Source organism: Nipponia nippon, unplaced genomic scaffold, assembly GCF_047370975.1.
Source record: "Nipponia nippon isolate SJK-2023a ecotype South Korea unplaced genomic scaffold, ASM4737097v1 scaffold_4, whole genome shotgun sequence".
NCBI lineage: Eukaryota > Metazoa > Chordata > Aves > Pelecaniformes > Threskiornithidae > Nipponia > Nipponia nippon.
This window is the reverse complement of record NW_028262358.1, coordinates 8842915-8861402: the sequence shown is the minus strand read 5'-3', so window position 1 is coordinate 8861402 and position 18488 is coordinate 8842915. Positions and strand designations below refer to the sequence as shown.

At 40.8% G+C, this 18488-nt stretch overlaps 1 protein-coding gene across 6 annotated transcripts in view; it reads left to right on the top strand.

The window, feature by feature from the left end:
• Nucleotides 1-548: 548 nt before the first annotated feature.
• The window catches only part of KIF16B (kinesin family member 16B), a 141871-nt gene continuing 123931 nt past the window's right edge, over nt 549-18488 (top strand). For all 6 annotated transcript variants that reach the window (XM_087776536.1, XM_087776535.1, XM_087776538.1 and 3 more), the window contains exons 1-3: nt 549-685; nt 16667-16736; nt 17757-17870. In XM_087776536.1, coding sequence (XP_087632662.1) covers nt 639-685; nt 16667-16736; nt 17757-17870 — 231 coding nt within the window. In that variant the 5' untranslated portion in view covers nt 549-638. The remainder of the gene's footprint in view (nt 686-16666; nt 16737-17756; nt 17871-18488) is intronic.

Genomic DNA, 18488 nt, shown 5'->3' with positions numbered 1-18488 from the left:
GTGTGTATATACATAGGGAGAGATATATATGGGGTGTATATATGGGTGTACATATAGGTGTGTACATATATAGACACACCTACCTACAACCCTATATATATCTCCCTATATATAATGGGGAGATAGATATTTATGGGGGCGTGTGTGTGTATATGTATGTATATGCATATACAACCCCCCAAAATCAATCAGTCTATCTATCTGTCTGTCTGTCTATCTGTCCCTATATCTATATACACCTCAGGGGACGGCCCTGTGGAGAAGCACCCACCCACCCGCGGTAACTGTCGCTAGCCGCGTACCCCCCCTCCCCGAGGACCTTCTTCTTCTCCCTCTTCCTCCTCCTCCTCCTCTCCCTCCCCCTCCCCCTCCCCCGCCCCGCCGCGGCCGGGAGGAGCAACGCCTGGCGACGTTGTTTGTCCCTGCGCTGCCCCCATAGCCGCGGGGGGGGGGGGGCGGGCGGGGGTTGCCATAGCGACATGGCCTAGGCCGGGGGGCGGCCTGCGCTCGGCCCCGGCGGGCGGGCGGGGCGCGGGTCGGCGGCGAGGGCCAGGCCGGGCCGGGCGGGGCCAGGCGAGGCGAGGCTGGGCCGGCGGCTGGAGCAGGTGCGGGGCCGAGCGGCCCGGCGGGGATGAGCCATGGCTTCGGTGAAGGTGGCCGTGCGAGTGCGGCCCATGAACCGCAGGTGAGTGCGGCCCGGCGGCGGGGCCGCCCCGGCCTTTCCCGCGCCCCGCTCCTGAGGGGTGCGTGAAACTCCGTGTCCCGCCCGCGCAGGCGGTGACAGGCGCCACCGCGGCGGAGGCTGAGGGGAGCTGCGCCTGCGGCTTCGGGGCTCTCTTGGCGCTCGGCTGAGCTGCTCGGCGCGGCAGGGGCGGCTTCTCCTCCGGCGGGCTGGGAAGCGGTTCCCCCGTGGTGCTGGAAGGTGTGGGGCCTTCCCTGGAAAGTTCAGTCTGTCACGGTCTTAAGCGTTGGTGACGAAAAGGTTACTCTGGCGAAGATAGGAAACTATTGAGAGGCAAGGGCCTGCCCAGAGTGTACAAGCAGGCAGGCTTCTAAAATGTGAAAGCAAGCTACTTCTTCTTTTCATCTACCAGCTGCAACCCCTTCTACCTACTTGAAAGAGAGAGATTGTTGTCTAGTTCATTTGCAATGCCAGCTTTTGTGGAGGAGCCATTATGGTAAAGGTTATTAGCAGGCGACTTAAGCTCCAAGTATAAAAGAGGCAGTCCACCCCATTTACTATACTGACAAGAGTTTATCGCCCGCTTCCTGAGATGTGTCCAGGAAATAAACACTGCTTTCTTTGGTGAAATAAATACATAATATGCACAGTGGAGTTAACCTTTAATGGTATAATTTAAGAACCGTATGTAGAAAATGATCAGATTGTACTGGCAGTGCTCTTCTTCTCTTGTTCTGGAATGATGTAGCCAGTTAATAAGAAAAGTGTTTTAAAAGCATAGGCAGCCCATCAGGCTCCCACCCTTCCTTTCACTTGATCTGATTCAGGTATTTTAAAAAAATAATTTGCCAAGTTCTGAAAGTCAGTTGATATCTTGTTATTTTCAGTGGGGGAAAAAACAAACCGCATGAAAATAAGGTTGATGGAGTTTGGAAGGGGAAAATATTGCAGGTTGGTTTCAAGTAGATTAGGCAGTTCGATGGAGCCGAGTGGTTAGAGGTTAGGGTTGGTGAATAATCTTGTAACACCCTCCTGCTTCCCCCTGCGCCCTCCCCCGAGTTTAACCATATGGTTCTTAAAAATTTATAAAATTATTCTGTATATACATTTCTCTCTTCCTTTGAGAATCTCTGACAACAGGTAGCATAGGTCTTCAAAGTATTGGTAAGAGTTGTTATTTGTAGTGTTTTGGTAGCACTGAGAAGTTTTGTTTGTGGACTAGAACTGTGATCTGCTAAGAGGCAGAAGAGAGCGGGAAATGGAAAGGATATGGCAGAAGGGAAAAGGGCTGATAATTGTGATAGGCAGTGGAAACACCAGCTGATAAAGTGTGAGTAGAAGTTTGCAAGTGTTGTGGCAAAAGAATGTTACAGACAATGACTCTGGACCTCGTGTCTAGAATGCACACGGAAGGACAACTTGGACGGGGCTAGATCAGAGCATACCTAGAAAATGATGAAAATTGTGATATGATGGAAAAGAAAGAGCCTAAGAGAAGGGAAGGCAGAGGCCTGGTGTGATCAACATCGTCTTTGACTCCGTGTACTGAGTGGCAATGAGTAGGCTGTGAATAAACTTATTCAGAAAACTACTAAGTGTCTGACTATGGAAATAAGCAAACTGTGAAGAGCCTTCCAGTTCAAGTTGTTAAAATCTTGCTGTTTATGGGATGGTGCTTGATGTTTATAAAACATTATCAGGAATCTGGATTCAATGTCATGGGTTGTTGCCTCAAGACCCAACAAGGTCTTGGTTTTTCAGAGGCACGGTTGCTGTTCCCCGTGACACTCAGTACTGCAGCCCGGGAGTGGTGCTGGGGTTGGTGGTGCTCCTCTCCTTCAGTCAGCGCTGGACTTGTGTGCTGTATATTGTAGAACTGAGATCCTAAGCCTAAAAGGATCCACTAGCTTTTTCTATTGCAATAATCAAGGTATTGTGAACCATAAATCAGGAGCAATGCTCACATTTTGCTTATATTGGTTTCCCTTGCACATGTCTTCTCTCAGCTGTGCTCCCTTCCCCGTTATGGGTCACTGCAGTGTTTTATGGAAGGAGGTTTCTCCTGGTTAAAAGGAACTTTCCCAATTGGGTTTTCGTTCTGTGGCACTTGTTTTCGAAATCTTTAACATGATACTGTGTAGAGTTAAATTTAATTTCATGTGTGTCTCTGAATTTGCTTTGATTTGTTCAAAGCTTAATCATATAATGCAGCTTATTTCATGAGTCATTTTTAATTAGAGAAGACAGAGTTAATGAATGGTTATGGGTAAGACTCCTGCATTATGGAGCAGTTGCGCTGTGTGGTGTCATAGCACTGCTAATTGTGTAATAAGTCATGAACATGGATCTTGGAATGAATCATGTGATAGGGAGGAGGTTGTTGTTTAAGGATTACATGCTGTTTCATTGCTTAGATGACAAACTTTAGGTTTTGTCGTCGCCCCCCCTTTTCTGCTGTGATTTATTTTTAGTCTTCTCGTTCTCTGGCTTGACCTGGAAGGAATTTGTTCCTTTCAGTGCTGTTGTCAAAGCCCTTGACTGTTCTTCTTAAAGTAGTTAACATCCCAAATTGTGTTATGCAAAGGTTACATTAGAGGTTTTTGACTATATCTCCAGATAACATAATTAAAATTATGTCTAATGGCTTTACGGTTACTGCTTTGAAACCAGTTGTGAGCATGAACTTAGAAAGTTCAGTTGCTTGGTAAATCTCCATCTATCCTTTGGTTTTCCTAATTCAATACCGGATTGCAGTGACAGCCTTTCAGTCTGTGCTTATATTTTAATGTTTCTGTAAAGGGGCTAAAGACCTGCCAGCTGGCAGAAGACTAGCTTTTCTCCATCAAGTAGAGATCTTCAGGGAGGTGAGGTTGGGTGGTTGATGTATTTTGCTCTGGCAAGTTAGTGGTTTTGGTCACCATTACTTCTAAGGTTCATTTTCCAAAACAGTCATTAGAAGCATTCATTTATTGTCTTAAAATTTGGAGCACTTGACTGGAGAATCCCATACCTGGTCCCACAAAATGCAGTTTCTCATCAAGATTCTGTCATTCCTCAGAATGGCTGTTTCCTGGGCAAAATAATGGGATTATAGAGAAGTGCAGTTGGCTTCGAGGCACTTTTCTGTTCACGTACTGAACAGATGACTTTGGGTTACTGGTTACTAGTCACTGGCTTCTGCATAGTGTGAGATATTTGGGATCCTGATAAGCCTAACCTAATTATGGCTCTTTGTTTTGTATTATGCACTGCATCTGCACAGTTCAAATAAATACATTGCTTTATGTTCATCTGTTCAGAGTCTTTTAAGGAGAATGAGGGGATAATCTTTTCTTACTTCCATTTTATGTCACATTTCTCTGCATGAAAATTAGAATTCAGTTAGTGTTCAGGAAAACCACTTTTATACTTTGTTTGTCAGGTAAATAAAACCATCTCTAGTATGCTAAATAAGGAAAAATGTTTTGATAGTTAATAAATGTCAACTTGATTCTTTCAGACACCATCACCAACTCTTATGCCCCTCAATTTCTTACACCTGATAGCTCTGTTGTATTGGCTTTTAATTAATGAAGTAATAGAGGAAAACAAGCTTTTTCTGATTTTTAACCTTTTCCATCTGTTTCTTGCATTTGCATAAACTAATTATTGTATTTAACTCATTGAACAAACTAAATGAGGGTCATAATCTGTCCGTACCTGCAGAAGATGCAGCTGACATCAGAATGTGCAATAAGTTCTTCTTCTCTGTGCTTATCCAGTGCTCTCAGTGTTTTTAAATGTTTATTTAAATGAGCTGTGTAGACTTTCCCACAGCTCTGTTGTTATTTCCAATATAATGAAATAGAAATGCCAATTTGAATTCATTTTTAAATGATCAATTTTTAACCCTGCATGCACACGCTCCATAGATTTGCTCTCCAAACGGAAGTGACCGATGGGGACGGCAGAAATGCGTGCCAGCGGCTGTAGCGCTTTACGTGGTTATGCGGTCATTCACAATTACCCCATGAAGATTAACAGCTTTTATGTTTGATAGTGGGGAGACAGACAAAATATGTTTTATTGCTCAGAGAAGGCTTTTATGTGACTCTGGGATTTGTTTGGATTAAAAGCCATGCCAATGTCAATACTTTAATCCACAAATACATTGTACACAATTATTCATTAGACGTAAGGCTGGCCCTCTTGGTTTTACATTATTACACCTCTCAGTTATGTTTTTAAGTCTAAGTAACTCCTCTGCAGGCAGAGCTGGAGTCAGAGTGCCTTGGAAGTTTAGGACTAACGTTGTATTATCTTTAAAAATAACTGCTTGTGCAATCCAAGCCTTAGTATCAATAGCAGAGTTTTCAACGGCTCAAATTAAAGTAGCAATGCAAAGGACAGAGATATAAAATAAGCTGTTTCATTTTACAAGGAACATGTGACTAGAGTGTTTTTGTAGCAGGAAAAAGAGATAAACAAGAAAACAGTGAAGAGCCAGCTGAAATCTTAATTTCCATTCCGAATGTTTACAAGTGATTTAGGTAGGAGCTTACTGCGAGTATAAAAGTTATAATTAACTACCTATGTTTTTTTCGAATTGGGAAGAGAAGCAAAAGAAATACACGGAGAATATATTGTAGAATTTCCGATGCAGGGAAGAGGGGAAAGAATTGGTGTCTCATGATGAATTGCTGTATCTAAAATATAGGTTACTGTGTATGTTTTTCATGCATTTCCAAAGATGGAGTGTTTTGACAAAATATGTATAACATCAGTGTAAGACAGGTAGAGTGAGAAAAGATGGAATGATTACAAGCAAGGACACCCATAGTTAAATATCAAATTTGTCTCTGAAGTGCATGGTGAAGTTTTTGCTGTGTCTGTTCCTGAGCACTGATTGTTGGTTGTTGCTCTTAAGAGGATCCAGACTGATAGCAGAAACATAACTCAGAGCTTAAATATGGCCAAGTGTTGCAATACTGTCACTTTCTAAACTACAGTACCGATGAGGATAAGCCATTTATCAGCAAGCTGAGTTTGCTATTTCTTACGTTAAGTCTTTGAACTTCTGTTTTAGTAATGGTGCTTGTGATTTGATTTACAATCATGTACAATTTATCTACTATAAAAATATGTTGAAAGATCTGTGAGGATCAGTGAGGCTGTAGTGTGCCTGGGGTGCGTGTACCTTTCTCTTGCCTCTGCCTTTATCTGGGTGAGTCCAAATCCAATAAAAAAATCTACTTTGATGCTGAGTTGGCAAGATAAACTAACTGTTCTGAATGTGACTCTTTCACCTTGCTGTATTTTGTGTCCAAAACCTTGAACCCACTTAATGACCTCCAGCAGATTTTTTCCTTTGGGAAAGTGTTCAGAGTAGATACACTTTTCTCCCTGGAAGTAAACTATATGTGCATGTGTGTATATATATAAAATGACCTTCATCACTTCATCAGCTTGCTACTTCTGTTGTTAGCGTTGGACCAGTGCATAAAGGTGTAGACTCTGATCTGAGTTCTTGGATCATGTAAAGTTGATACTAACAGAACTTGAAGTCCGAAATTAAAAGTGTGTTTGGTTTTGTAAGGTATGTGAAGAAACGGGTTTATTTTCTGTTTATTATCTCTCACCTCTTTAAGAGAAGCAAACAGGAGTAAGAGTTTTTATTCTTCAATATGGTCATGCTCACCTCCTCAGGACGGGTCCCTTAGTACCGGGAGGACCAGAGGGGTGAGCATCAGCATGACAACGCACACATCATCTTTCCTTAATAACCACTGCCTTTTGACTGACCTGAATGAAGATGTGCTTAACAGATGGGTTATGATTGGCAATGGCTTGGTGATAATCAGTGGGTATGGCCAGGTTCTGGGGTGGGGTTAAGAGCAGTGGGCTGCTTCATTCCTTTGGCCTTGGCAGCTCAGCACGGTGAGGCTGCCAGATGTGAAAGACCACAAAAATCCAGAACTTGTTCAGTTGTGAGAAGGAAGTGTGGAATATGCTCCGTGTTTCCCTAGAGGTGAAATGAAATGATCGTTGTATGGCCAAGTTACCTGATTGTTTAAGGTGTAGGACTTTGAGAGACAGAGGAAAGGAGAGGTGGGTAGGACACAGCGGTGGCCCTGTTTGAAGGGGCTGCTGGTCCCTGGTTTTGATGGTATCTAACCAGGGCTAGGGAGGGCTCCACTTGTTCCATCCGTCAAACGTGTCTTCTTCGAGCATGGGTACCAAAAATAAATTGTGACGTAAACATTTGTAATATGTAAAAATGCCCTCAAAGGTGATAGAAGTCTCAGTGATTGTAGTTTATGGCTGTTGTTATTGCCGTCTGTAATTCTGCAATAAAGGTGCAATTGAGCTAGCAGGGTTTGCTAGGAAACATAGGTTCTATGCATTGTGAGGCTCCTAATTTAAACAGTACATATGGGGATCGTATATTTGAGAAAGAGATGTAGTAAGTTGTGCAATAAGGCTGCAAGCAGGCCATTTGAAAATGGAGGAAAGGCTGGAGAACTTGCTGTTGAAGCAAATGAAGTAGAAATGACAGCTTGCTTGCAGCATAGCGTTGACTCGTAAGGACTAGAAAAGAAAAAAGTAGAGAAGAGCATAGTGGGCTTACAGAAAAGCCTTGGTTGTCAGTGGCAAGGGTAGGTAAGAGGTGATGGCAGTCTTATAATCAATATAATAGCATGGGAGATGGTTGGATTTTAAGTTTACAGGTTTTTTGGCATAAGGGCAATAAGCAGTAGATAAATAGTTCAGGCCTGGTTATATAGGAATGGAAGAAGCAGCAGCCATGAGGTGGGGGGGAAAATGCCGAAGTTATTTTACTCAGTAGTATAAAGAGAACTTTGCAAATGTAAAGCAGACTAGTCGCTCTCCTGAGGAGTTTAAATCTCAAATGGTCTGGCCATGTTTTCCTAAGGGGTGGTAAAATGCAGTATTGGAGTGCTGTGTTAAGGAGCGGGGTCTAGTGAGCGTATGGCCTTTGCTAAAATGAGAAGTTAAAGCCAAATAGAGAAGCCAACACCAAGGATGATAGCTGGCTGGGAATTTAGGTGCCACAGGTCAGGATATTCTAGAAAAACTTGTTGGACTCTCCTTAGGCTTTTCCACAATAGCAAATGTCAGCAGCGCTGAAGCAAGCTGAAACTGAGGGGTGTGAGCAACAGAGGATGCCAGCACTCTCTGGTGGTTTGTTTCTCGAGAGTTTCTCACCTGTGCTCAAGTACGCAGTCTTTGAACATCAGTGGCTTCTTTTCCTCTTCTTTCTATGCCTTTTTCCTCTGTGGTTAATCTTTCAAGTTTTTCTGCTTAGAAGTGATGAATTTGAACTTACGGGTGTGCTACAATCACAGTGCAGTTCTTGTTTGGAAATATACTGCGGAGCCAGACACTGAAGCTGTGGTTGGTGCTTCCCCCAGCGAGCCCCTGGGTCAATATCTCGTAAAGTCCTGTTTCTGGAACCTCATTATCTGCATTATGTTGGAAAACATCAAGAAAAATGACGGGAATCATTGATTCAAAAAATATCGAGCTAAATGTGTATTCTATGTGTTATGACTACTGGAATAGATTAGGAGATACAAATCTAGAAATATTTGCAGGGCTTAAATGTTGAAAAGAGGAATTAAATATTTAGTTATGGTTCCTTCATAATATCTTGGGAGTAATGGAATGAAGCTGATAATGGATCAGCTTAAGCTGTATCTAAGGAATTACTGCTAATGAGATAGTGCAGGTTGTGGAAGAGTCTCCCGATGGGAATGAAAGCCCAGGCAGCTGGGAAGAGCTAATTCCTTTGAAGAAAGTCATTACAGGAAAAGATCTTGCTTGAATGGGGAGGTGAGACTAGAGCTGGGTGACTTTTAAGTAGCTACTGCATTTGCTCTGACTTCCTCCGCGGTGGTTTTTGCACAGCTTTATGCATACCCAGTTTATTCTCTGTCCTGTGTAGCCTTTAAAATGGGATCCTGCCATTTTCATGTATCAAACAAGATGTATCAGGGAGGGAGAGTCCCAAATGCAGAGCTTTATCCTTGTGTCTGTGAGCAGCAAAACTGGAGCAGACTTGATCGCTGCAGAAGGAGCTCTAGAGAGTTTCAGGAAAATACTGGTTTCCCATTAACTGAAGTGTTAATGGCTGGGACTGACAGTTAATTTTGCATAAACCGTCAGAGACTGGGAAGTGCACATATAGCCTCTGTTTACATGTGCTTATTTTTCTGTCCTTTTTAGTGCTTTAATGCAAATGCTTCAAGCATTTTTCAAGCCTGTAGGATTTGTCACAATTGCTACCTTGTTTTGTCTGTCTCCCTCCCTAGCATTGAAGAACAAAGACCTTCCAGTGCCAGTGGGGCACGGAGCACAGTGGCAGCGTGGGCACATGTGGGGCAACATAATTAAGCTGGCCTCATTTACAATTTTGAATCCCCCAAACTTTACGACCTTAAGCATTTTGAACTCAAAAACCTAGTTTTAGAATAGCGTTTCTTAGTTCATTTATTTCAGTATTATAAAACACGTTGCCAAGTGACCTACGCATGTTGTATCACTAAAATAATGAACAATAAAATACTTTCGAGCTCTGCTTTTTGTTGAGAGCTCCCTTAAACCAGCAGAGAAAAAGGTACTGAGTCTCTGTATTGTAGCTTTCCTGATGAATCGAAGTGAGAGAAAGGTGGGTCTGTCGGTTTCTCAGGCTTTGTTTATTTTAAATTAAGACCAGTTTTGAAATAAATGGGATTAGCACTCAGCTGTTTTAACCTAACTGAGCTCTTGGACTCGAAGACTCTTAGAAGTCTGAGTATCTGAAAGGCAGGTATTGTTGGTAATAACAGCTGACTGAATTGAAGAGCAAAGTCCTCTATTTTGCAGTAGCTGTGAATACAAAGCCAGGGTTATTTATTGAGAGAGGGTTTTTCAGAGTTATCTAACAGAAAGAGGGTTTACATGGCACTCGGCATATTAATTGCTGATGGGCTGAAGTTCTTATTGTTGAAGACTCAGACACTTCAAATATTGGCTTTATGAAGACTCTTCTCCAAAGAGTTTACATTGTAAATACAAAGCAACAGTGAGATGCAGAACCTGGAGTACACCCATCATTTTTCTGTATGCTTACACATTTGAAAGATATATGTAGTTAGATAACTGAAGTCCTTTGTTGTTCGATCCAGATTGCTTCTCAATTGAGGAAAAGAATGACCGAAGAACAGCCTTACGGATTACTTGAAGGGCTAATAGATCCATGAAGTCAGGCACAAATTTTTTTCCCCTGAGTTTCTAATTTGAGGACCTTCTGCCCCAAAAGACAAGGGTGCTGCAGGGAAACAGTGTGATTTCTTTGATTTGCATTTTGATGTATACAAGAGGTTAAGTCAGTAGTGTCTTTATGGCTTGGAATAGCAGGAGTAAAAGAACAAGTCAGAAGAAACAAGATATTAAAAGCAAAATATCGCATGGACTAAAATCCAAGAGTCCTAGGGAAACTTTGTAGTGTCATAATAGTTACAACAAAATTCCAGGATGTCATTCAGATCCACTTGGTTGTGTCTGAGGTTGTTTTGTGTTGCTTCTGCCAAAGATGGGCATTTGCTACATTTTCTTAAAAGCTGACTTCAGAAATGTGTAAGAGGTGTTTCACACGTGGATATCTTAAAACATAGCTATGCAGGACTAGTTGCTACTGGTAAGACCATTACTGAGCCCGGTCTGACACTCCATATATGCAGGCAAAGCAGAAAAGTCGCTGTGGAGGTAGTCTGCTGATTGAAGCTTAAATATTTTTCAGGTTATTATGTGATCGTTGACCATGGCATGTGTGGATACAGTAGCTTTTTTTTAAGTTAGCTGTTGCTGATGATTTAAAAATTTGCTCATGTGGCTACCCACCAGACCTGATCTGTGTTGTTGGGAGGTGAAGTCTACGTATAATATTATTAAAAATACAAATTTAAAAAGCAGGTCAGGTACATGATTTAATGTAGTGACCAGTCTGTATGTGCTGCCACGAGCGTGCATAGTTTCCCCTAAAAAGCTAGATATCATTTGACAGAAGACAGCACAAGGGCACCTGTAGGTTCATTTTCCAGGAGAGCCTTACTGCTGTAGATTAAACTACTGCCTTTCAGTATTGTTGGTAAAATTTATTCTTATGGCTAAAGGCATTTAATCTAGGTTGTCCTTCATACAAGAACTCATATGTGTGTTCTCGTATATAAACTAAGAGAATATTTTTGTTTCATGAGATGTACAAGATTTCCCGTTTCTGCATTCTCTGTCACTGGGTTTATTATTCTGGTTTCAGCTGCACTGTGAAGAAAGTTCTGGGAGTAGCAGAACTTCTCTCATTTAACTCTTTGCAAAGTTTGCTGATGCTTTTTATAAAACCAGTATCACAAAAGGGAACGTGGGTATCATTATAAGTCTGCACTAGCAAATTATTAACATTATGTTGATCACAGAAAACCTCATGCCCACACAAAATGTGCTTTATGAAAAAACTCTTTTAAAGTACCAAATATGTGCACAGTTTCTTTCTCTTACTGAGACACAATCGCAATCATATCCGTAGAAAGCTGTTTCTTTTTGTTTCAGTCCCCAGGAATTTTTTCTGCTCTTTTCTTGTCTGGCTTCTTGAGGGGAAACTTGAGAGATTGCACTGCCTGTCTGTCAGCCAGCCCGGTCCCATCTAGCAGCTTTTGAATCTGTTGGCCAACTTTGATTTGACAGATTTGACAGCTTGGTAGAGGTCTCGAAGATAATGAAGATGTGTTGCTCAGAGAAAACGGGCGGCTGTAAAAGCGTCTGCAGAGCTCTCCTGAATAAGGGGGAGGCTGCAGCCCTTGCCAGCTATCAGAGGATTCACCTAGGACCCTCCCCTCAAACCAAATCCAAAGGACATCAGATTGCAGTCGTGCTGCTTGAGGTACAATGTGTAGTTGTTAACTTTTAGACTATATTAGTGTAAACATGGCTTCAGTCATTTAATTATGGGCTTGTAGCCGTGTCAGTCAACAGCGTGGGGTCACTGAGCTCAGGATATGCTGGGCTATTGCCCTGCTATGGAGACAACTGTGATTTTTATACAGTGTCATTGTGTAGTACTGGTGACTCAAGCCACAGTGGATTCCCAGAATCTCATGATTAAATTAGATTGCTTGACCTGCTCCGATTTTAGGTCTCAGCCAACGTTATATTGAAACTATTTGTTATTGAACTTTATGGAAAAAATTACTTTAACCCAAAGGGTAATGAAAATGTTTTATATATAGACTACCAGATTTATGTTTCTAACTGCACCTAGATATGGAATCACATTTTAAAAAAATGTGCTTTGTACAAAATGATTCGATAAGCATTGAAGAAGTTGAAAAACCAAAACCACAAAACCAAACAAAAACCTCTTGGATAGGTGTCCTGGCTGAAACCAGGACAATAGGAAAGAAATTCTGTGATATTTCATATTGCACCAACTTTACTTTTCCTGTAGTTGCAGAAAGTAACAAAGAATTTCTTGTGTAGGAGGTTTTTCGTTTGACTTTTTTAAAGCATACAGTTGAATTGAATGTTCCCCTTTTAAGAGTTACTCAAACAAAGGGAAGTGCTCTTGGTCTGTGTAATTCAATGGCGCATCAGGGCAAACGTACAGTTAGTATGTTACCAAGCTACAAGAAAAAGCCACGTTCTTTCTGTGACACACTTCGTGCTTGTTTTTCAGTTAAATCTACCTTGAATTTTCCTGGTCATTAAGCAACCCTCATGCTTTCACTTTGTGACCCCAGAAATAAACCTGGGTAGTGAACAAGCAGAGTGATAAAACAGGAAATCCGTAACGTTGTGCCTAAAATGTGAACATAAGTAGCAGGCACTTTGCTGAAAAGAAAAGCCATTGAGCATGGTTGAGATGCTTTTACAAGTGCTGAGACTATGTTTTTGAGTAGTTGAAAAACAAAATTGCACATCTGCTCTTCAGTATAATCCTTTTCCAATAGATGTTCCATTAGATGTCTACAGGTAAGTGAATTTCCAAGAGTCTATTTTACAGACCCTCTCTCTATTTTGACACAGAGGTGCTCCGCAGGCAGTTCAGTAGTGCCTGTGTCCTTGTCCGTCCAGCCTTGGAGGTTTGCTCAAGTGGTCTTTTGAAACACTGTTTGGGAAAACTGATTGCACTTTCTGTCCTGTCCTTTTTTGTTTTCTCCTCCCAGCCCCCAGGTAAAATGCATCTCGCTCTTTCTGTTCTTTTCTTGGAGTCATGTCTGGCAGGTATTATGGTAAGCACAACCGATTCCCATAGTATCAATTTAATGGGAAATGTAATAGCATGATTTTCTAATGGGATAAGCTATAATAAATGCTTAGTGTCTGAATAATACAGAGCAGATTAATAAAAAGCTGCTGTTTAAATAACTGAACCTTCCATTGAAGGACCTTAAAGAAAGGAACTTAAAGATGAACTTGGAAAAAGACCAAACACATTTTGCATGTCTGTAATAGGGATTTTTCTAAAGCTTCCCTTGTTGATTTATCTTTGAGGCAACAGTGCTTTTCCATGGTCTTCTTCCTTCTCTCTGTGGGAGGATCTTCAGAAAGTCTTGTGAGGGACTGGGTAAGTGACATAATGAACAGGGGTCATTAAAAGTTGCCTTGAAATCTGGAGATGCTGCTAACATTTGGCTGCCTGTAGTATGACTTCGACTAGATGCCCATGGAGGTGCAAAAACTGCTCCGGTCTTTGCCCTGAAAATAAGCAGGGAATACAAGGGAAGGAGAGAAAGAAACTTGACATAGGCATATCTACATTGCAGCTTCTTCCATGAAGCTGCTGTGTTCTGATGTAGCTGCTGAATCATCTTCAGTTTGGGGCAGTTCTTCATAACCCACGTGCCCCTTGTGATGAAGAGAAATTATTAAACTTTGCCCAAGTAAGCCGTTTATCAAGTTAACCCATTATAAGACAAGTATACTAGTTCTTGTAAGCATATCCTGGTACTAGTAGTGATATTGTTTATATTAAAATAAAGTACCAGTATTATTTGAAGTAGTTTTACTGCTTTTTTGTTTTCCTTTTTTTTTTTTTTTTTTCCCTTTCCCCTCTTCTCCTTGCCACTAATTGCTGGATGACTAGCTGAATTTAGCATAGTAGAAGGTTAATAACAGTACTGGGCTAATGTATTTCCTGGTGTCTGTGCCAAGAAACTTGCCTGCTTGATCACTTTGTAGTTTGGTTAAGGGCCAAGGGATCACGGGTTATAAGTTTCCTTCCCTTGTGATCCTGGAACTCCACGTGGTGTATGAAACAGCAGCGAGAACAGCCTGGAGGCTGGCCCTAAACACTGCTGTGTGAGCAGATTGGGCGTCGGGGGAAGCAAGCTTTCTTAAATCATCAAAGCATTAATTGTGAACTAGTTTTGGCAGCTGGCCCTTTGACGTCGCTTTGTAATGAGGGGATGGAGTTTGCGGGGGCAGCATCGCTGGGGCTTGTCTCTGGGCTGAGATAGGGCTGGTGGTTCCTATGGACGCTGGAGGAGCAGCTGGATGCGGGAGGGTTCTCCTAGCCTTGAAGGTTCTCAGAAGGGTACCCAACACTGCAATACAGCCTGAACCTTTAATTAAGGTGGAATTTGCAATCAAAACTTTTTGAAAGGGACTCAGCCCCTGCTGAACTGCATTAAATGAGTGCCTGGAAATCACTGGCATCATGCAAGCAATTGTTTTTATGGGATCCTCTCAAACTCTTTATGTGTACAATAAATTATACTCGGCTGTCTCATATTAAAATGAAGCTTTAGCATTTGATTCCTGTTAATTCTTTTCACTTCTCTCAGGTTGGCTTATTGATTCTGATCATAGTATTCCTGTTTCAGGTTGTCCTCTCCCTATCCCTTCCCCTACAAAAATGCAAAATTGTATTTACGATTTTTTTTATTGGCTATGGCTTTACAAGGCCTTTTTTTTTTACTTTGAAATCCTTATTGTTTAATAATGTTTAGTAATATTATTATCAGTGTTATCACAAAAATTAATGACTGCGTGCTTCTCAGAATTTTGTGTGGTTCATATATGGGTGTTAGACTTCAAACATTTTTGTATCGGTTTTCGATTATTGAGTAGCTTTAGGTTTTGTAACATGGAGAGCTGGCTAGGTCTGGGAAAGAAAGCACCAATGTGTTTTATTACTTCCCCTCATACACCTCAAGCATGGAGAAATCCAGACAAAAAAGCAATAGTTCTGGCCCAAACTTCTTCCCACCTAGGGTCCTTTCAAACTTTCTAGAGGAAGCAGGTTACAGATTATATTTGAAACCAATTTTCATAGTAAGATATTACTATGAAATTACACCTTCGCTGAGCAAATAGTTACAGACAGGTAGAGACTGTTGAGGAAGCAGGATGAACAGTAGCCATCCCTGGGCTGCATTACTGCCATGTCAAAATCTATTTCCTACTAAAACATACTACTGGAAACTTCTCCATTTCCCTGTTTATTACCCGTAGCTGTATTTTAGTATTTCAGTCTCGTAAGTGTAGACCTAGTAAAAGCTACTAAGGATGACATGGAAATGAGTAAGAGGCATCTCTTCAGGCATGCCTCTAACGTTTTTCTATGGTAGATCTAAATTCAGTTGTATAATTAATGCTGTAATTATTACAATTATATATTTTATTAGCGTAGAAAATAACTTAATGTGTTGATATTTAAATAAGCACTTTTATTTGCCTGATCTTTATTCATTAATGTGTATTTCAGAATGGGTCTTTGCTTTTCTTTAGAATTTCTGCTGGAAAACGGAATGTGAATCGAGGGTGGCTGCACAGTCAGCTGACGAACATAGAGTTGGGTGATCCAGTGCACCAGGGGAAGAAAATGTCACACTAAAATCCTGAACTCGGGTCTCCTGTTACCAGGAAGATGTTTTCTCTTTCATTTTTCGTTGGTGGAAGCGGATATCCAATTATTGCTGAGATGCCGTGCAGTATGCTAAAGCAGCACTTAATTCCTTTAAAGCCCTCTGCTTTCCTTTGCACCAGTCGAGCACACCCGTTTGACAGGCGACTTAGCAGATGGGTTTGGAGCAGGCGTGTCTGTTAGCATTTGGGGAGCGAGGTTTTGTACGGTGTATATAGCAGTCTTCCTCTTCTGGCTCTTTTTTATGTGCGTGTTTTTAATAACACAGGAGATGTTATGCTCGAGGTTGTCATTCAAGAGCAGCCTGTATTACTCTTATGACTAGCTGTAATGAAATCCCATCTCTAGCAAGCAGGTTGATACATGCTGGTTTTAGACACTAAGCTAACGATTTTTATGATAGTTTTGAAGACAGTCAGAAACAACTCTGCTGTGAAATAGATGCGGGTGCATGAGAACACTGCTGCAGAACTGGACTTTTTTTCTCCCTGGAATCGTTGTGTTCTGGGAAGCAACAAACCTGCGTAATGCTCCCTTAGTAGCAGAGCCTCTCTCCTGCTCTGCCAGGATGCATTACAGCTGAAAAAATCTGTTGGGTACCTCATTTCTAAGAGAATTTTAAAATACTGGGGTTTTGTGGTTTAAATACTTGGTCCTTGTTACCGAGGCCATATGGGTAAATGGGGACTACTGCTACTAGGATGGTGGTGAGAGGCTGGGGCTTATCTTGTAACGTTCTGTTTCGCAGTTCCTTAGAGCCACATAATTGACTTCACTGGGCTTTGGATCAGAGTACTTCAAATTAAGAACAAACCACTTAACTGACTTGCAGAGTCAAACTTCTGAAGCAGGTTTCCCCAAGCGGTTGCTCTGTTTCTAGGTGAAGGGATTTGGAGGCGAGCCCAAGTACTTCAAATATATCCCATAGCAATAAATAAACATTGGTCACAACAATTAAAATGTGAAAGAAAAATTAATTAACTTGATAATTGACTGTGGCAAGCAACCTATTGAGTGAAAATATGACTGTGGATTATTGTGATATGTTTTATTTAACATACTCAAGTCTCGTTTTCTTTCAGGGAGAAAGACCTTAATGCAAAGTTTATTATTTCAATGGAAAAAAATAAAACGACAATCACAAACTTAAAGGTGAGTAAACACAATTTAAAAAAAGAAGTCCTGTCTGAATAGCTGCCAGAATATGACTGGACAAAACAGTGGTGCTCCCTGCACTGTGGAGAACAGCCCTTAGTTTTTAAAATACAGTGTTGAAGTAATCCTTTGGGGACACAGGTTAAACTGTTAGCTTGCTGCACATAATTTTCTGAAAACCGCTCTATAGACTCTATCTCATATGTTTTTCTAAGGTTTATCACTCTGGTCATTACTTCATTAGGAAGATGAAAGCCAGCAATAGAAGAGAGGTACATGCCTGCTAGCTATTAAACCTTTGCTTCATCTGTAGAAGTAGTCTTCTGGAATTCCCATGAAAATGAACTGAACCTAAAGTACCCATCGCTTGGTATAATACTTTGATGGTATATTTTAACACTTCTGTCAGCAAGAGAAATCATGCACAGCAAATAGGTTTTTGCAAGATAGTTTCCAATGACAAATATATGAAAAGGAATTTCAGTGTGTAGTTTGTTTAGACTGATTCAGATAGCAGTGAATATTGCTGAAATACAGTGCTAGCTGTCATGTCTTGAGCATGATGATAGCCTTAAGCAGCAGGTATGTAACACCATTTTAATTACAACTCCACAGTGAAATGCTGTTCACAGTGCAAAGGTCTCTCTGGCTCCTATTGATTATATGTGTAGGGTAATCCCTTATTATAATCCGAATTTCATATAGAGGACTGATTTAACTAAATGTAAGTATTGTGACAAAAATGTACTGTAGTGTTAGGAGCGGTAAGCTAAAATCCAAATAATTCCTGCTGTGCTGTCTTGTAACTTGACTATCCTTGCTGAAGAGTATATCCGTTGTTAATCTTTTCATTGTTGTTGGAATAATAGGCGAACCTGTCATTATCAATTTCTAGATGTGTATAGCCTTATGTTAAATGTGCATTCTGATTAGTTGTTGTACAATGTTTTTATTTACTTCATCAGAATGTATTGTACCAGCTCCTTTTTTTTTTTTTTTTTTTTTTTTTTTAAATAGGTACCAGAGGGTGGTACTGGAGACACAGGACGAGAAAGAACTAAGACATTTACCTATGATTTTTCCTATTTCTCAGCAGACAGTAAAAGTCCCAGCTTTGTTTGTCAAGAAATGGTAGGATTTCTGAATGTTAATAATTGATTTTTTTTTTTTCCTTTCCCTTTTATTTGACTTGAAAACATTCTTTGAAACTTCTTTCCATTGAAAGTGCTTCTTGTGTAATTTAGAAATTCCCTAGGTACCTGAGAATTTGAATTTTGTTTTCTTTTAACTTATCTAACATTGCTAAGTGCTGTGTTTTCTAATACAGCAGGCTAAATGCCTTCTTTCTAATTCTCGTCTGATTTGTCTTGTAAGGTCAAGTTAGAAAACTTCTCTGAGCACTAAATTTGTTTTTGAAAAGCTTTTTGAAAAAAACACTTTTGAGAAACAAGCATGTATCTTTAATTCATTTAGACAGAAACATTCTTATCTGGTTGAAGTGGGCTTTTTTTGTCCGAAAGTCTTGGTGCACATTGAAGATGATTATTCTTTCTCCTCCCTTGAGTATTCAGCTTAGGAAAGAACAAAACTGCCTTTCTTCCTGCATGCTCAGAACAGAAAATCAAATGAACAGATAGACCCTCCCTGACGTTGCATTTCATGTGAACGTTGAACCTTATTGCTATTTCACATTCCCAAATAAATCTATTAAGTAAAATTCAAGTGTTTTGTGATTGCTATCTTCTCTTT